Raw genomic sequence first — 16000 nt, 5'->3', positions numbered from 1 at the left:
GCATCCTTTTTTGTGCCCAGAAACGCCCTAGATATCGGGGCGTTGTAGTGCACCCTTACTCATTGACCAGTTTCTTACGTCTGTCCTTGTCACGCTGTTGTTTCTTGAAGAAGTCACTGTGCGCAACCTTCTTCTTACCCCTAGCTGGCTTGTTCTGCTCCACGTATGCCATGTCCTGTCCGCCGCTGAGGTCCGCCAGCAGGTGTGCACCGCGTCGCACCATCTTGTTGGGTCTGGGCTTGGGCCTAGCTCCGGGCTTCTTCGAGTTGAACAGGTTGCCGTCTGCCACGAGCGCATTGTTCTCACGGTCATACTCGGCTTGAGATTTATTCTTCTCCATGTCGTCAAGCAGACCCAGGAGGAGCTCACGGCGCTCCTGCGCGGTTGCGAAGCACAAGTTGGGTGTCTTTTCGATATTGTGCAGCGTTGTGATCACCTTGAAAGCGTAGCCTTGGTCGACCAGGAAAGCCTGGCGTTTCGAGGAAAAGAGCATTTCCTGCGTGTCTTTGGAAACGAGCGAGTAGAAGAACGCATTGAAGCCCTCGTCGTTACGTCGTTTGGCCCGCAGGATGCGACCAAGGCGCTGGGCCTCCTGACGACGGGAACCATACTGGGCAGAAATCTGAATCAGGCACGTCGCCTCAGGAAGGTCGAGGGAGGTGTCACCGATTTTGGAAAGAAAGATCGTGTTACACTCCGAAGAATCGCGGAATCGCTGCAGAATCTCCTGCCTCTCGGCGTTGCTAGTGCCACCATAAAGATAAGGCTTCATCAGCTTCCGAGCGTAGAATTCCAGCGCGTACACGTCATCGGAGAAAACAATGATCTTGTCGCCACGGGATTCATGGTAGGTGATGAGGTATTGGCATGCCTGCATCTTGAGCGGGTTCATGACGTAGAGCAACGACCTCGACCGCGTCGCAGCTTTCAGGTACTCGTCGTAGAACTCAGTTGGCATGGGACACCAAACCTCGGCGCATTGAACCCTTGCGATGTGGCCCTGCTGCGACAGCTCCATCCAGTTGGCCTCGTAGAGCTTCGGGCCGATGAGAAAGTTCAGGTCCTCAATCTTGTCGTCCTCTCGGAGGAGGGTAGCCGTCAGGCCAAGCTTTGAGTGGGCCTTGATATTGCCAATAACCTTTCTGAACATGTTGGCGGGAACGACATGCACCTCGTCGAGAAGCATGAGGCCCCATTCTCTCTTCCTGAGAAAGTCCATCATCTTAGAAGACTCATGCGATCGCTTCTGAGTTGCCGTGACCATAGAATAGGTCGTAACGATGACACCGGTATTGCCACTGAAAGTCTCTTTATGGTCTGAAGAGAAGATGGCCACATCGTCGGGATTGATGTTGGACCACTTGATGAATTCGTTCCTCCACTGGATAACTGACATGTTGCTGGTTGCTAACACGATTACGCCCTTCTTGATCGTGCACGCAGCTGTGATGCCGACGAGGGTCTTGCCGGCGCCACAAGGGAGCACGATAATGCCACTCTTGGCCCGACCGTTGCCAAACATTTTGCTGAGACTCTTCTCTTGGTATGGCCTGATCTGCGTAGAAGGCTGCAAGTCAATCTCGAGATTGGCGTTGATATTATCATTTCTGAAGTCATATTCCTCCAGCGCGGGGTACTGCAACTCCTGGCACCGCTTTGTGACCGTCTCGACCGCATCGTCTCGGATTTGAAACGCATGGACAACCTCTTGGTCATCGTCGTCATCATCGTCGTTCAAAGCAGCGTAGACCTCTTTCTCGGAGGGGTTCGCAGCAGCCTGCTCCGCGGTGTTGAGTCCTTCAGCCTCGCGAATGCCAGCAGCCTCCTTCGTTCCCGCAATGGCCAAACCCGACATTTTTGGGGCGCTCGTTGTAATCTGCTCGGCGCCGTGCACTCGACAGGCCGAGATGTCTGGGTCCTTCAAGAGCATCTGAAGCACCTCTGGATCTGTGGTCTCCAGGAGATATTTGGTATTCCGCAGGACCAACTTGACCTTGCCATAACTCCTGCCGCACGCTGAGATGAAGCCCTTGACATTGCTGGGTACCGGAGTCTTGGAAAAGCGCTCGAGTGTGGATATAATGTCTTTCGGGTTGAGTCCAACGGATACGGCGGCGTAGAGGCTGTGGGTGGTGAGCTTGTACTCGTGGAGAAACTGGGGTCGTGACACAGGCTCGGCGACGGTGACAAGGAAGTCTTGGGCCTGCGGTGCGAGCTGATGGAAGCTCTCGAGGACGATGACGAAGTTGCCCTGTATCCATAGCGGCCTGTTGTGAGCGTCGTGTTTGGGTCTCAATGCAGTGAAGTCTCTACTGCTATCGAAATGTCTCGACGCCATGTCGTGAACGCCACGGCCCATGCTGTATCTATGCTCGTCAGAGCTGGTGTCGAACTTGACCATGCTCTTGCGCATCTCCTCCGGGATTTCGACATCCGCTTCATTGTCAGAAACATCGCTAGAGTCGCTGGCAAGGCTTCGAGGTGTCGCCGGGCCAGGGGTCGAGCCCTTGGAGGGCCTACCAGCCTTGGTGATGCCGCCGACGGCGCCCGCCTTGCGCTTCGGGGCCATGGCTGTTGCTCGCGCGACCTGTGAGCTTGCAGAGATACAGTGAGTGCCTGGAGTAGAAAATGAAGGAATGGAAAAGGCAAGGAGAGCAGTGCCTCCGATGACACCGTCGAGAGACAAATCGGCGATGTGAGGCGAAAGAAAAGAAAGGCTACGAGGAAAGAGTGCAAGACTGTCTGACGCTTAGAATGGATGGTCCGGACCTAGTATGTAATAACCCCCTTATCGATAGAGCCTACCGCCACCCCTTGCAGCAGTTCCACTACACCGGAGTCGCCCAAGGAAAGTGGATTAGCTAGCCTATTATATTCGTTTATCTGCCGAGACGTGTTCCACGCGCCCGCCTTAGAAATCAGGTCGATTGTGACTTTGGAAGAGGCATACCACTTTTTGTCTACAGCATATTCACACCTACCTCCGCAAATATGTGGTCAGTATACGGGCTTTCAAAGCCAAAGCCAGGGTACGAGTGTACGAGTTATCCCAGCTGACAAATTCTTTGCAGCAAACACATCCTCAATGCTCAGGTATCGATCAGGTCGCCATGTTGTACGCCGCCCATATCCCAGCCCTCGACCTCTGACGACGCAGCATTTGGTTGACGTTCCAATGACTAGGCAAAAAATGGTTCGACTGCGTTGAGTGCCATCAGGAGCAAGAGACGCATCCGCTGTTACAGCGGTTCGAGATGATCTTCGCTTGCAAGAAGTGCAAGAAGTGCTTCCGCAAGGACGCCCAGGAGTTTGAGGAGGCCGACGAATACTGCCCACACTGCGACAATCATTTTGTGCTCGAGGCTCTGACGCCCAAGCCAGCACTCAGGGTCGAGGGTGAGGATGCACGGGTGGACAACAGGATGTTGAAGGATGATCGGGTGAAGCAGCAAGAGCTGAAGACAATATTCGACCCTGATGAAGATGCGAACAGGCTGGGGTGAGGATGGAGGGAAATGACGTCTAATAGAAACGGGAGGAGTCACGAATACCATCATACGGAAGAGTTCTCGAGCATTGGCGTCAAGGAAAATATCATTACGAGGCACCGTAGACGCGCCCGGTCATGAAGTCATACTGTACAATGGTCCCTCTCTATCATGCAGCGCGTATCGGGTTGGCTGTCTTATTTCGTTGCTTTACCCGCCCGGTCTATTGGTCATCGGCAGTCTCGGTACCGGCGGCCCTGGATGGTACCGAAGAGCTTCCTGCACCGGTCGACCGGCCGCCCTTCTTCTTCGCAGCCTCCTCCTGCTTCTCCTGCTCAATGTTCTTGACGTAGCTCTCAATATCCTCGACGGGCAGCATCTCCATCGTCTTGCCTGGTGCCATGATGGCTATCTCGATGTTCTTGGCACCCGTCTGCACAACCTCCAGCAGTGACTTGATTGCCAGACGTATCGTCTGCTCGCGGTCCATATCCTCCTTGTAGTTTCGCTCCAGGAACTCGCGCACCGTCTTGCTCGACCGTCCGATGGCGTTGGCCTTCCTGGTATGGGTGTTAGTACGCGGGCATGCTCAGGAGGTAGGACATCACAAGAAATGCATACCATGCCGAGTAGATGCCAGAAGGCTCGGTCTGGTAGAGCCGCGGCACCTTGCTGCCGTGGTCGAACCCAACAACCAGGGTGCTAATGCCGAAGGGCCGGACACCACCGCGCTGAGTGTATCGCTGCTGAACTCCGGCCACGTGCTTTGTGATGTACTCGATGGTGACGGGGTCCTCCAGGTTCAGGCGGTGGGATTGTGCCTCTAGCCGCGCCTTGTCGACGAGGATTCTGGCGTCGGCGTTCAGACCGGCGAAGGCGAGACAGACATGGGTGTCGATGAGGCCGATCTTAGATGGTGTGATTCGTGTGTCTTGTAGTTTCATTGCTGAGCGCTTCTCGCATCCCAAAACCACGATATCCTTGCCCTTGACTCCGACCGCACATGTACCTCTCTTGACAGCTTCGCCTGCGTACTCCACCTGGAAGACGTGTCCATCAGGACTGCAACATGTCAGTTCGGGAAACTTGGTGGTGGGAGATAGTCTGGTGCAAACCTAAAGACTAACGAGGTTCATCTATTAGCTTTGTGTTTTCGCTCAACTCAATCCGTGGGGGTGCTTACCTGAGAGAGCTCTGTCGTATCCTGAAGCCATCTTGCCTGTGTTCTCGAAGCTGTCTCACGTATGTAGATGGGTGTAGAAGTGGATGGACGAAGAAAGCGAGAGGTATGGTGTGTGCTGATGGGTCGTAGACTTCGGGGAATCCGTCGGGTGGGCGGATGGAATGGGGATGTGATGCGACGCGCGATGTGAGGTTGAGTGAGTGTGTGTATGGCAGGCAGGAGAGGCAGGCTGCAGCTCTGACGACGAAGCTGGGTTGCTGGAAGCTGTACCAAATCCCTGTCAAGACCCACAGCACCCGCTACGACACGGGTACGTACCAGTCACTGGTAGTTCTGCACCAAGGACTATCTATCCAGGGTTCAGGGTAAGGCGCCGTACCTGAAAAATCACGGGCCGGTGAAGTGATTCTCCGTAAGTCTTGGTAATGCTTGTATATATCTCCGTCTCTCTCTTTCCTCCAAGAGACTTGTAGGTCGCCAGGTCGTTGTCCTCCCGCCCTCCCCTTCTAATCCACATCTCTACTGCAAGATGGCCTCTAGGTTTCGTATCACTCGTGCTCTAGCTAGAGCCGAGAAGGCCAATACCTCTGCGCTCTACTCACGGCCAGTTTCGTCATATTTTTCAGTCGCAGCCACCAGGACCATCTCGACGACGACGGCCAGGCAATTCAGGTCTTCCACAGCCTGCAATGCCAAATTCACCACAGACTCATATCCTGAGATCAAGAGAGACTCGAGGTTTTCGCAGCTCACGGAAGACCATGTCAAGTACTTCAAGGAACTCCTCGGCAGTGGCGCTGCCGTTCTGGACGCTGTCACCAACGAGGCAGCGGTAGATGATATGGAGCCCTTCAACCGCGACTGGATGAAAAAGTATCAGGGTCACTGCAGGCTTGTGTTGAAGCCCGGCTCCACCGAGGAGGTCAGCAAAGTCCTAAAGTACTGCAACGACAATTTGCTGGCGGTCGTCCCGCAGGGTGGCAACACTGGCCTGGTGGGAGGATCTGTCCCTGTTTTTGATGAGATTGTCATCAACATGAGCCGGATGAACCAGATTCGGTCTTTTGATGAGGTCAGTGGCGTGCTCACAGCCGACGCTGGCTCTGTGCTTGAGGTTGTCGACAACTACCTGGCGGAAAGAGGCTATATCTTTCCTCTGGACCTGGCTGCAAAGGGATCCTGCCACATCGGAGGCAATGTCGCGACGAATGCCGGTGGTCTGAGGCTTCTGAGGTACGGCAGCCTGCACGGCAGCGTGCTGGGCATCGAGGCGGTGCTACCCGACGGCACAGTGGTGGACGATCTCTTCAAGCTGAGGAAGAACAACACCGGCTACGATATTAAGCAGCTGTTCATCGGAGCTGAGGGCACGATTGGCATCATCACCGGGCTCTCCATCCACTGTCCTCAGAGGTCCAAGGCGGTCAATGTTGCCTTTTTCGGCCTGGAATCGTACGAGAAGGTCCAACAGGCCTTCCGCGAGGCCAAGGGGCAGCTGTCGGAGATCCTGTCGGCGTTCGAGCTCATGGACAACGAGAGCCAAGAGCTCGTGCGGAGGGTCACCAAAAACAACTTCCCCCTGGAGAGCCAGTACCCTTTCTACTGCCTCATCGAAACGAGCGGCTCGAACTCGGAGCACGACAGCGAGAAGCTGGAGGCCTTTCTCGAGGATGTCATGGGCAAGGAGATCGTGTCGGACGGTGTGGTAGCGCAGGACGAGACGCAGATTAAGTCGCTCTGGGGGTGGCGGGAAGGCATCTCAGAGTCGTCTGGCGCGTTCGGAGGCGTCTACAAGTACGACGTCTCGATACCACTGAAATCCCTCTACCAGCTGGTCGAGGATGTCAAGGCCAAGATCCAGACTGCTGGGCTGATGGGTGAGACGGACGAGTACCCGGTCGTCGACGTGGTTGGGTATGGCCACATGGGTGATTCGAACCTGCACCTCAACGTCTGCGTGAGGCGGTACGACAAGGAAGTCGAAAAGGTCCTGGAACCTTACGTCTTTGAGTGGATCCAGAAGCACGAAGGCAGTATCAGCGCTGAGCACGGACTCGGCCTGGCGAAGAAGAAGTTCATCGGCTATAGCCGCAGTGACAACATGATTGGTCTGATGAAGCAGATCAAGAACCTCTACGATCCGGTGAGAAGACCTCTTTTGCCCTTTCCCCCCTTTCCTTTGCCCCCACCCCTTTTTTGTTTTCTTCTTCTTTTTGTTTCTTCTTCTTTCCATTTTGCCCACACCGTTTGTTTTACGCACCAAATGCCCGAGATTGACCGAGCGGCTGACCAATATCCTGAATAGAACGGAATCATGAACCCTTACAAGTATATATGAGGTGCAAATCATGTGCCTAGATACAATTATCCCCTAGAACAGTACTTCATGGTCAAAGCGTTAGACGCCCCGTTTTTGAATAGGCTACCAAATTAGCATGCCACCACCTGGAGGCCAATACCCCCGGCAGTGGCTGAGTAGCGCCACCTAAATTGGCGAGACTTCTACTTATCTCGAGCATGTGGGCGGTTCGGTATTCCAAAAAGCATCCTAACACTCTACCTTTTTCTGGTGCTCGTCGTTCCGGTCAACGTCTAACGGCAATTCAACAACATCCCGCGATGGATCGACGTATCTAGGCATGCCTAGCATTGCGGCCCCCCAGAGAGCTAGCTTGATCCATTGTACTATAGTACTAGACGCACTTGTGCAGAGGGACATGTAGTAAGTTCCAGGCTTAGACTGTGCGGTAGCGGACCCGAAAGGATGGACGGGCGGGCCATCAGCGACCCCTCGTTTTGACGACTTCGGGCGCCCTGTCAGCCCTATGGCCCAGGGTGGTGGAGTAAGGGACAATTCGCGGACTACGCAGCATATACACTTACACAGCGACAGCCGGTCTGCACCACACATCAGCTTGGGCACCCCAGACCGTGTAAGTTGTCTTCCTACACAGGTTCAGGCCTTTGCAAGGTTTGAGCTGCGTGCGCTATGCTCTAGGGTCCGGTCCTGCAGCTGAGGTGGGTCGGCACTCAATGAGCCATCGCGCAGGAACGCAGGCAACGAGGAAATGCACCCTGTCACTCACTCCATTGCGGACCAGGGCCACCAAGCTCGGCTTCTTTGCGAGCCGGCAATCCCAATCTGCTATACCATACGGTCATATAGCTGGTCTATTCTTGTGTGGATCATGTCTGCCGTCCTAGCGATCCTAAAGCTACCCGCTCCTCCACAGTCAGCCGTGTAAGGCGTCGTCACAACCTAGAAGCGACGGTGGAGAGTTGCCTTTTTTTCACAGGCCTCCTCGTCTGCTGGGGAAAGTTGTCGTCTCCCATTCGCCTCTTGTGCCGTAACCCTCTCAACCATGACGTTTCTCTTCTCGGCCCCTCCCTCCCGCTCCTTCGTTCCAATAGGGACAAAATTTCGAGCCTGGTCGGTGTCCTGTATCGTCCATTCGTGGTCTTGTTCGTTTTGATGCCCACTTGTACCAAGTCGAGCGAACCCTTGCCCCCAAGTTGTATGCCCGCTAATCATAGTCGGGAGGATTCATAAGACATGTTGATGTGCGTGCGCAACGGATGAACCTATTTGTCTAGGCCCAGGGCGTGTATTATAGCTAGCCAAGGCACTTAAAGTATTATATCTGGCCCCCACAGCTTTTCTTCTTCTTTTTCTTTTTCTTTTTCCCACTGAGAATCATGCTATATCTTCCCGTAGACGCGACCTCATCGGTTTGTTCTGGAAGCCCAAGAAGCATGTCTCTATCTTGTATGCTACGTCCTGTGACTGCTCGAGCTTCCTCTTCATCGAATCCAGGATCCTCGGATGATACTCATCGTCACTTGTCCGAGATTCTAATCTCAGCTAATCAATATGGTGGGCGTGCCCGGCAAATACAAAGGATGCAACACCTGCAGAGCCAGGAGAGTCAAGGTACGTTCGGCCCATCGGCAGGCTTCTTCCTACTGTCAGCTCGACTGATGTTCTTGTATAGTGTGATAATCAGCGTCCGCTGTGCAAAAAGTGTATAGACTCTGGACGAGAGTGTCAGGGATATGGTATGTCTTTTTTTCTTTTTTTTTTCTGACCCCAATCTTTGCATCTGGGGAGTGAAGTTGGAGTGCAAAAGAATGACTATTTGGTAAGTAACACAGGTCGAACTTGATAGAACTGACTTGATGGAAAATCAGAACGAGAGACCATCTTCATCGTCGGTACTGTCGAGGACAAGGGAAGATGCAGTTCCCACCCTCCACGAAATTCGAAATCCCAAAGCGATACTGCATCATCATCAAGACAGGCCTCGCCAGTGCCAGAATCGTCTTCGCGCCTTTCTCCCGTCAAGCCTCTCCGTTCTGCCTGGGACGATGTCGTGCCTTTGTCCAAGTCTGGCAAAACCTACCAGCTTCGAATCGCCGCACTGTACATGCCGGCTCTGGCCTACGGAAGAACAAACAGTGCAGGGAGCAGGACGACCTTGCTTACTCTGCCGGCCTATACGCCCGTCGACATCCAGCCACGATACGGAAATGAGGAGTTTCAACTGCAGGCGCATTGCCTAGCTTCTATGGCGTCCGCTTCAGACAGCATGTTGCTCTACCTCTTTGATTACAACTCGTCTTTGGCATACACCGGTGTGTCAGCCTGGGAAGGCCCTCTGGACCAGGAAGACAAGATCAGACAGATGGGCCCAGGCAGCTTCACAAGTTTTCCTGCCCATCACTTCTTCGTACGAGTTTACCGACCAGCCGCCATTGTTACAGGCCTGATCAACCGCAAGCCGGTCTTCTGCGGTGAAGCAGAATGGATAGCCACGCCGTGGGAGCGTCACCCCAAGGCGCCCTTTGATCATCTCCTCGACATCCTCTCCTCGATTCCCGCGCTGCTCCAGCAACTCGACCACCTACTCAGCCTCGACGCAACGACAGCGCGCAGATTTATGGCACAAGATCTCCTCGATAGTGCCCTGGGAATTCAGGCAGCCCTCGAACACTGGCACGCCTCCCTCCACCAGTCTGTATACCGCGGGCAAGCCGCATACTGGGTTAGCAGCAGCAGCAGCAGCAGCAGCAGCAGCAGCAGCTCCCGAGGAGGCGGAGGCCATCATCATCATCATCATCATCATCACCATCGCCACCAGGCAGCGGCCCACGTTCCCTTTGGCGAGCCCATCTCGTTCCGCGACGCCCTGGCCGCGCTGACCTTCACCTACTACTGGACAGCGCAGGTCCTCTTCTACCCGTGCATTGGGCTCCTGGGCCACACCATCTCGGCACCCGTGGTGGACGAGGACTTGCGGCAGCAGGCGGGCTACGGGCCGCCGCGTCCCAACAACAACGTTGACCCGGAGGCCTACGGCACAGACCAGCTCCGCACCGTCGCAGCGCACGTGTGTCGTGGGCTGGACGCTGCGCTGGCGGCCACTGCGCAGCCTGACTTGTTGGCTTTTCCCGTGCGGGTTGCCGAGACGTTCTACGGCGGCATCAGTGTCGTCACGCAATCGGAAGACGGCGCTATGGAGCTGATGTGGCTCGCCGCTTTCAAGGATAGAATTGTGGGGAGAGGGCAGGATCTGGCCCGGTCTGTCATGAGCAAAGGATGGAAGGATTTGGCGGACTGGTGAGCTTTTGCTTTTGTAAGAAGATGGCTTTGTTTCGGATCTTGGTCGGCTTGTTTGTATCAACATTATCTCTTTTGTACGGTTAAACGAAGGGCATGCCTAGCATCACTGTAATTTTTCTTGTTTCTTTCTTTCTTTCTACTTCACGTTTACAGCAACATATTCTGGCATCTGAAGACTGGGCTGGCTAGCATTTGCAGAGCGTTGGATCTTATTTTCCTTTTTTTTTCTTTTTTTTTTAAAGATCTCCCCCCGCCCCTCTCTCTTGGCAACATATTTTTATTGCTTCTTCTTCTTCTTATCTGTCTTTCTTTTCTCCAGCCCTTGGACATAATGCATACGTAATGAGAGGATAATAAGACCGGTCAATGGTAATGAAGTCTACTAAGTACTGTGTAAACTTTTCAACGTGGGTCAGCATTCGACTTCATGCACGATCGTCCTCTTTGTGGACCCCCGGTATCTAAGTTCAGCAAGCACTCCACTCCGCTGCAACCGTCAGAACTTTATTGGCCCGATTTTATTCTGTTGCCTGGCTCCTACCGACAGTCTAAACCACTGCATTGGGTATAATCCTTCCTCAACTGCTCGGCAATTATCTGTCGATATCCGCCCCCCCCCCCTGCGGCTCTTCCGGAGCCGGCCGGGTCCGGAGGCTGATGGCACAAGCTTTCATATATGATCACATATAGAACCGCGACAACCACGGAAATCCTGTTACATTTGTCGATAGAAGGGGACGGAGCAATAAAGTAGTCAAGTTATCCAGGAAGGTTGAGCAAAAGAACCAAATCCTTCTGGAATTACAAATCAAAACGTCATTCAGCCATCCATCGTGTCTCGGAGGAAGAAACGGTCGCTCACGGGTGTCAAAGTTGCCGGTAGTAATTCATCGGAGGGGGGAAAAGGTAGGTGGATACATCCTTCTGTCACCGTACCTCCACCAGCTGAGGCAGCTCGTTGAGCATCGAACGATCACAGCGTCTGGTAATTCTGTTGCCTGTTACGGTCCTGCCCTGTGGGGGCTTTCTTCGTGTTGACCTCAGTGGTGGCAACGGTCGGTCAGGGCGTTTAAGAGAGGGAGGAATGCAGTGTATGGAGAGGTGGGGGGGGGGGGGGGGCTCCGAGTCTGGCGGCTTATTTATCGTGTTTCTCAGCACAGGTTAAAGTAGACATCCAGAGGGTCAAAACCAGCCCGGAACCCTTTCACTGTTTTGAACCAGAACCCATCCTTTGTCAGTTACTTTACTTTGTTTGAGAGTCTTCACTTCGTCTACACGACGGTGCTATAACATAGGAGTACCTCGCAGCTTAAAATGCGCGTGAATAATAAACGACATCAATTATTTTTATGCTTTTGCCAAGTACTTGGTCATCCATCTAGGACGGAATGATTCCGGTCGGTCTGTGTGTCGTCCAAGCCTATTTTGGTCGTCCATATTCATGTAAGCTTTGGGGAAATTTCGGCCCCCACCTTAGTCTAAGGAACATGGTGCATCCAGCTACCAAAGTGTTTGTACTCGCAGCGTTACATTCGTATACTCGACCCAATCAAACATGCTGGCCAGATTCTTCTGGTCTTCCTGTGATGTTCCCGTAAGTGCCCGTTTAGGTATCATTTTGCACCCCAGGAATTGATCGCCGCAACAACGCACGTAAGCCCGTAAGCACTCTGAATCATGTCACACCGTCCTCAGTCTTCTAAATTGACACTTTGGCAAGCTTCCGGCTGGCCCCGTCACGGCGTGCGGTAGCTTTGAAGTTCTTTTTCTTCTTCCGGGGGTGTGGGGAGGGGCTATGTGTGATAAGAAGGCACCCTGGATAATTCGTTATTTACTCCTCTCCTCCCCCTCCGACAGTCGTTTCTGGGTGGTTTTGTCCTTCTATCTTTACTTCACTTTGGATTTATACTACTATGTCATCATTATCTTAGTTGGTCTTCTACGGTGTTCAACAAGCACCTAGGCATGTAGTCAGATCCGCATGACCATGGCGAAATAACAACTTACTAGTAAGAACGGCAGACGACTTACAGCAACTGATACGAATGACCATTTCAGCCCCAGAAGACCCCCCTTCCCGTCACAGATCAAGGAGACAATGATCGTTTCGTATTCTCAGAAATTATACGGGAGACAAGACCAGAAAGCTACTTGATCAGAGCTAAATCTGCCTCTTCTCGCAAACCGAAAAAGTTGCACTCTGATATAATGCGCTGAATCTAGTTGCCTGCAGTCGGGTCAATCGGTCCAGCACTAATACGCGTCCATGCTGCTTACAGCAAGATGCATATGCCCGTCAGCACGTGTCTGCAATGACATCCCAGGAGCCGCAGGTGTACGTGAAGCTGACAGCTCACTTTTTGTTGTTGTTGTTCGTATCTTGGCTTATTGTCATTTCTAATTCTCAACCTTCTTGAATTCAGCCCTAGGATCATCAACCTATGAGACCTGTACATATTGATATGACGACAGCCTCTCGTAGTGTCCAATTCAACCCCCAAAGTGTTTCCCTCGCGGCGGTGAATCTCACACTCGACCCACCTAAGACCGATCAGTCGTTGATGTTCTTCTTGGATGAAAAGTTCAAACGTGAAAGGGGTGATTTGGGTGATTAGGGACACGCAATAGACACACACACAATTACGCAAGCTGCGCGCATCCCGCTGGCCGCTCGACCTGTTAGCTAAAGCATGTCGTCACTCACCTTTTACCGTAACAGCCCAAGCAGGAACCTGTGGTGGAGAGTGTCCCTCCCATCCATCGATAGGTATCTGGGTGACTGGTTTGAGCAGGTAGGTAATTGAGTAGGCAGCAGCTAATTTCTTTGTCTCTCTTTGGCGAACAAAAGTCCTTTTTGCGCGTACTCCGTGCCTGCAATGTACTGTGAACACGCCCCCAAGAGACTGCCCTCGTAACTCTCTACGTGTTCGTACTCAACTGGATACCACCCCATCTCTGCAGGCTTGCAGAATGGATCAATAAATCAAGAGATGGGGTTGTAAGCACCCTCGGTCGCTAGCTGATGCTTCATGCTAGCCGCCACTCACGTCTGAGTGTGTATGCCCATGGCAGGCCTCGGGAGGCGAATCATCAAGTTTCCATGTTAGGTAGCCGTTGGGGGCCGGTCAATATCATTGACAGGTTACGGTCTGTTGCTTTGTAAGGAGGATTCGAAAATGAGATGGACTCCGCAACGGTGAGAGGGGGCGAGGAGGTCATCAGTCGTCATTAGTCGCAGCCTAAACACTCCCGAGCAAAGCAGGTGGTGACGGTGTATTCAATTTGGTGGTGCGTCCTACCCAAGAGTTGTGATGATGTGTGGAAGGGTATATGTTCCTCAGACGGGTGACATATCATAATACACCGGAATATGGGTCAGGGCCATTTCGTAAGCGGCATCGTGGCCCCCCCAGTGACTATAGTAGATGCATGATCGCGGCGCAGCATAGTTACTACAATGCACCGTCCTATGTTAGTGGGGTAGCCCATGGAGATCTATGCCATCAACTGTGTCTTCAGTACTTTCGATGCTGATATGGGCAGCGATTGACAAAGGCATATGCCGAGCGTGAGAAATCTCATGGCTTGATGTATCACCAGGAGGGGTTGGATGGTCCAGCATTCCAAGGTGGCCCAAGAAGCTTGTATGAGCAATGTGTACTTCGTCTGCTATCTGCGACCGATTACGATTCAAAATGGGAGTAGTCCGCTTGGTTTGAGTCTGGGGTAGTGATGTGCGCTGTTGGCACACCCTGTTCCAAGAAGAGGCGTGCGGATGGAGTGTATGAATGACGCTGAAATTTGTACATGCTCTGCATATCAGAGAGACATCATGTCCTTCTTTTCTATGGACAGAACGCCCTCCTCACCAGTCAAGAAAAACAGAAACCTGCGATCCTAGACAAATCTCTAGAGACTACAGAGACCCGTCTCGTAGGTGAGTCTGAGGACGGGACTGCCTGTTCACGCCCGAATTCACCGTGTTTCCTAATCTTCACTAGAGAGATGCGCGCACCATACTTGACCTCTAGAGCAGCTTTCCCTCCGGCGGTCTCCATCACCCGATACTTTCAGGGCCTCGCTCTCTCTCATACGCCTACCTGGGCTCTACGAACGTTGTCCAAACCCCACAACAAAACCGTCATATCTTGCCACAGTCCCGCTGCGCGCATTGAAATCAGTGCTGGTGGCGCCGACACACTCGGACGCACTCGGTTGTGGGGCGATTTAACAGCCATACCAGCGGCGCCGACTGGACTGGTCGTCTGATGTTGCAGACAAGCGACGAAACCACCCCCTCCCTCCCAAGAGAGCTGCCTCTGGACGACTGGTCCCGGCACAGGGCTGGAACACTCGACTTTGAGAGAAAGGAATGTCTGTTTGTCTGTGATTTGCCCGATTAGAGATGGCCGATGACGAGTGCGTGGCTCCGGAGGTTGTGTGCTAGTGGATCTGGGAAATGCTGCATCAAGCCTCTCTCCCTTGGCTTTCCTGCAAACCACAAAGAGACTACTTGGTCACCCACCTGCTGGGATAACGGACATGGCCTTTCTGGTCTGAGCCGTGGCTGTGTTCTCCCTCCCAGCAATATGAAATTGATCCACAAAGTGAGAGTTTACCCATGAAATCCGTCATTCTCTCGACCAATCTTTCTCCAAGCTGTCCTTATTCGAGAGGGTCTGGACTAGCATGGCGCGATGTTTCAAAACACATGTCCCAATCAATCCAGTCCACACCTTGCCCAAGACTACAGGCTTGAGACGTCTGGGGATCTCGTCTCAATCCCTAGAACTTCAACACCAAGGCCACCAAAAGAGAGATGATCTCCCTCAGGTTGAGTATGTGCTGCATGATGTCCCGCGGACCGGTGGGCCCGGCGTGGAATCTGGTCCGGGGGGATCTTTCATGCGTCTCGGGGTAGAATAAGCCACACAAACAAACGCCAGTGGACGACCACTCACACGTCAAGGTTGACTCGTCAGTCCATCACGCGAGCCCCATGGGTTGTCCATGTACGTTGTGTGGCCCGAAAATAGAATAGCACGATCGCCACCTCGATCTCAAGCCGTTGTGCCAAAGTGCCACGGCAGGGCCAGGATATCCCTTGCCAGTCCAAGAGGCGACGCATAAAGAATGGTAGAATTGAGGAAAAGGTACCGCCCTGTTGAGGTGGTTGATGAGGCATCTGATTTGCCAGTTGTGTTGGTGGATGGCGAGTTTCTGAGGGTGGGAGGGCGTTTCAGATAAACCTGAGGGGGTTTAAAAAGAGGAAAGAGAGAGGACGCAAAGAGGCGCGGACAGCATGATGAGACCCCTATTCATCCCTCGTCTCAACAGGGTAGGTTCTGGGGTCGAGAGGAGAGTCGATTGGGTTGAGTAAAGTTCAGAAGGAAAGGAAGAAAAAAAAAAGTCAAAAGGGGAGGACAACCCTTTCCTCGATCTTTAGATCTGGATGAATGGAAGGATTAATTATTTGCTGAAAGAAACGATTGAATGGATGGGTGAATCTGGCCCCTTTCTTTTTCTTTCCTCCTCTTTCGTTTTCATATATTATTTCATTTATTTTTAGTCTGTCTTCTTGCTCTCCTGAACCTTGGACGGAGAAGCGGGGAGAACAGAACTATTACTACCACTCTTTTACGAATAGCCTCACGTGGGAAATTATTTCCATCTCCTCATTTTCGACGCTCGAGATTGGATATTCCAACT

The 16000-nt window shown here is 52.8% G+C and overlaps 5 protein-coding genes across 5 annotated transcripts; 3 read left to right on the top strand and 2 right to left on the bottom strand.

The window, feature by feature from the left end:
* Positions 1-55: 55 nt before the first annotated feature.
* On the bottom strand, positions 56-2569 carry M406DRAFT_336143 (DNA repair helicase RAD25; the record flags this gene model as incomplete). Its single annotated transcript, XM_040921110.1, has 2 exons — positions 56-233; positions 315-2569. 2 exons carry the CDS (start codon positions 2567-2569, stop codon positions 56-58), a joined length of 2433 nt encoding a protein of 810 aa, XP_040781435.1.
* Positions 2570-2991: 422 nt separating this feature from the next.
* M406DRAFT_59471 (uncharacterized protein) lies at positions 2992-3503 on the top strand (the record flags this gene model as incomplete). The annotated part of the gene is made up of 3 exons (XM_040924635.1): positions 2992-2996; positions 3072-3115; positions 3184-3503. The coding sequence occupies 3 exons, from the start codon at positions 2992-2994 to the stop codon at positions 3501-3503; spliced, it is 369 nt and encodes a 122-aa protein (XP_040781434.1).
* Positions 3504-3574: 71 nt separating this feature from the next.
* Positions 3575-4851, bottom strand: M406DRAFT_354467 (N-terminal nucleophile aminohydrolase). The gene is made up of 4 exons (XM_040922923.1): positions 4672-4851; positions 4604-4610; positions 4110-4550; positions 3575-4048 (listed from the first exon to the last, which is right to left on the bottom strand). The coding sequence occupies exons 1-4, from the start codon at positions 4700-4702 to the stop codon at positions 3712-3714; spliced, it is 816 nt and encodes a 271-aa protein (XP_040781433.1). The 5' UTR covers positions 4703-4851; the 3' UTR covers positions 3575-3711.
* Positions 4852-5119: 268 nt separating this feature from the next.
* M406DRAFT_344194 (uncharacterized protein) lies at positions 5120-7157 on the top strand. Its single transcript, XM_040921955.1, has 3 exons — positions 5120-5283; positions 5344-6814; positions 6977-7157. Exons 1-3 carry the CDS (start codon positions 5201-5203, stop codon positions 7007-7009), a joined length of 1587 nt encoding a protein of 528 aa, XP_040781432.1. The 5' UTR covers positions 5120-5200; the 3' UTR covers positions 7010-7157.
* Positions 7158-8542: 1385 nt separating this feature from the next.
* Positions 8543-10292, top strand: M406DRAFT_247049 (uncharacterized protein; the record flags this gene model as incomplete). Its single annotated transcript, XM_040916443.1, has 4 exons — positions 8543-8602; positions 8664-8727; positions 8860-9682; positions 9749-10292. The coding sequence occupies 4 exons, from the start codon at positions 8543-8545 to the stop codon at positions 10290-10292; spliced, it is 1491 nt and encodes a 496-aa protein (XP_040781431.1).
* Between the last annotated feature and the right edge of the window lie 5708 nt (positions 10293-16000).

This window comes from Cryphonectria parasitica (assembly GCF_011745365.1).
Source record: "Cryphonectria parasitica EP155 unplaced genomic scaffold M406scaffold_1, whole genome shotgun sequence".
Taxonomy (NCBI): Eukaryota; Fungi; Ascomycota; class Sordariomycetes; order Diaporthales; family Cryphonectriaceae; genus Cryphonectria; species Cryphonectria parasitica.
This window is presented reverse-complemented; position numbering and strand designations above follow the sequence as displayed.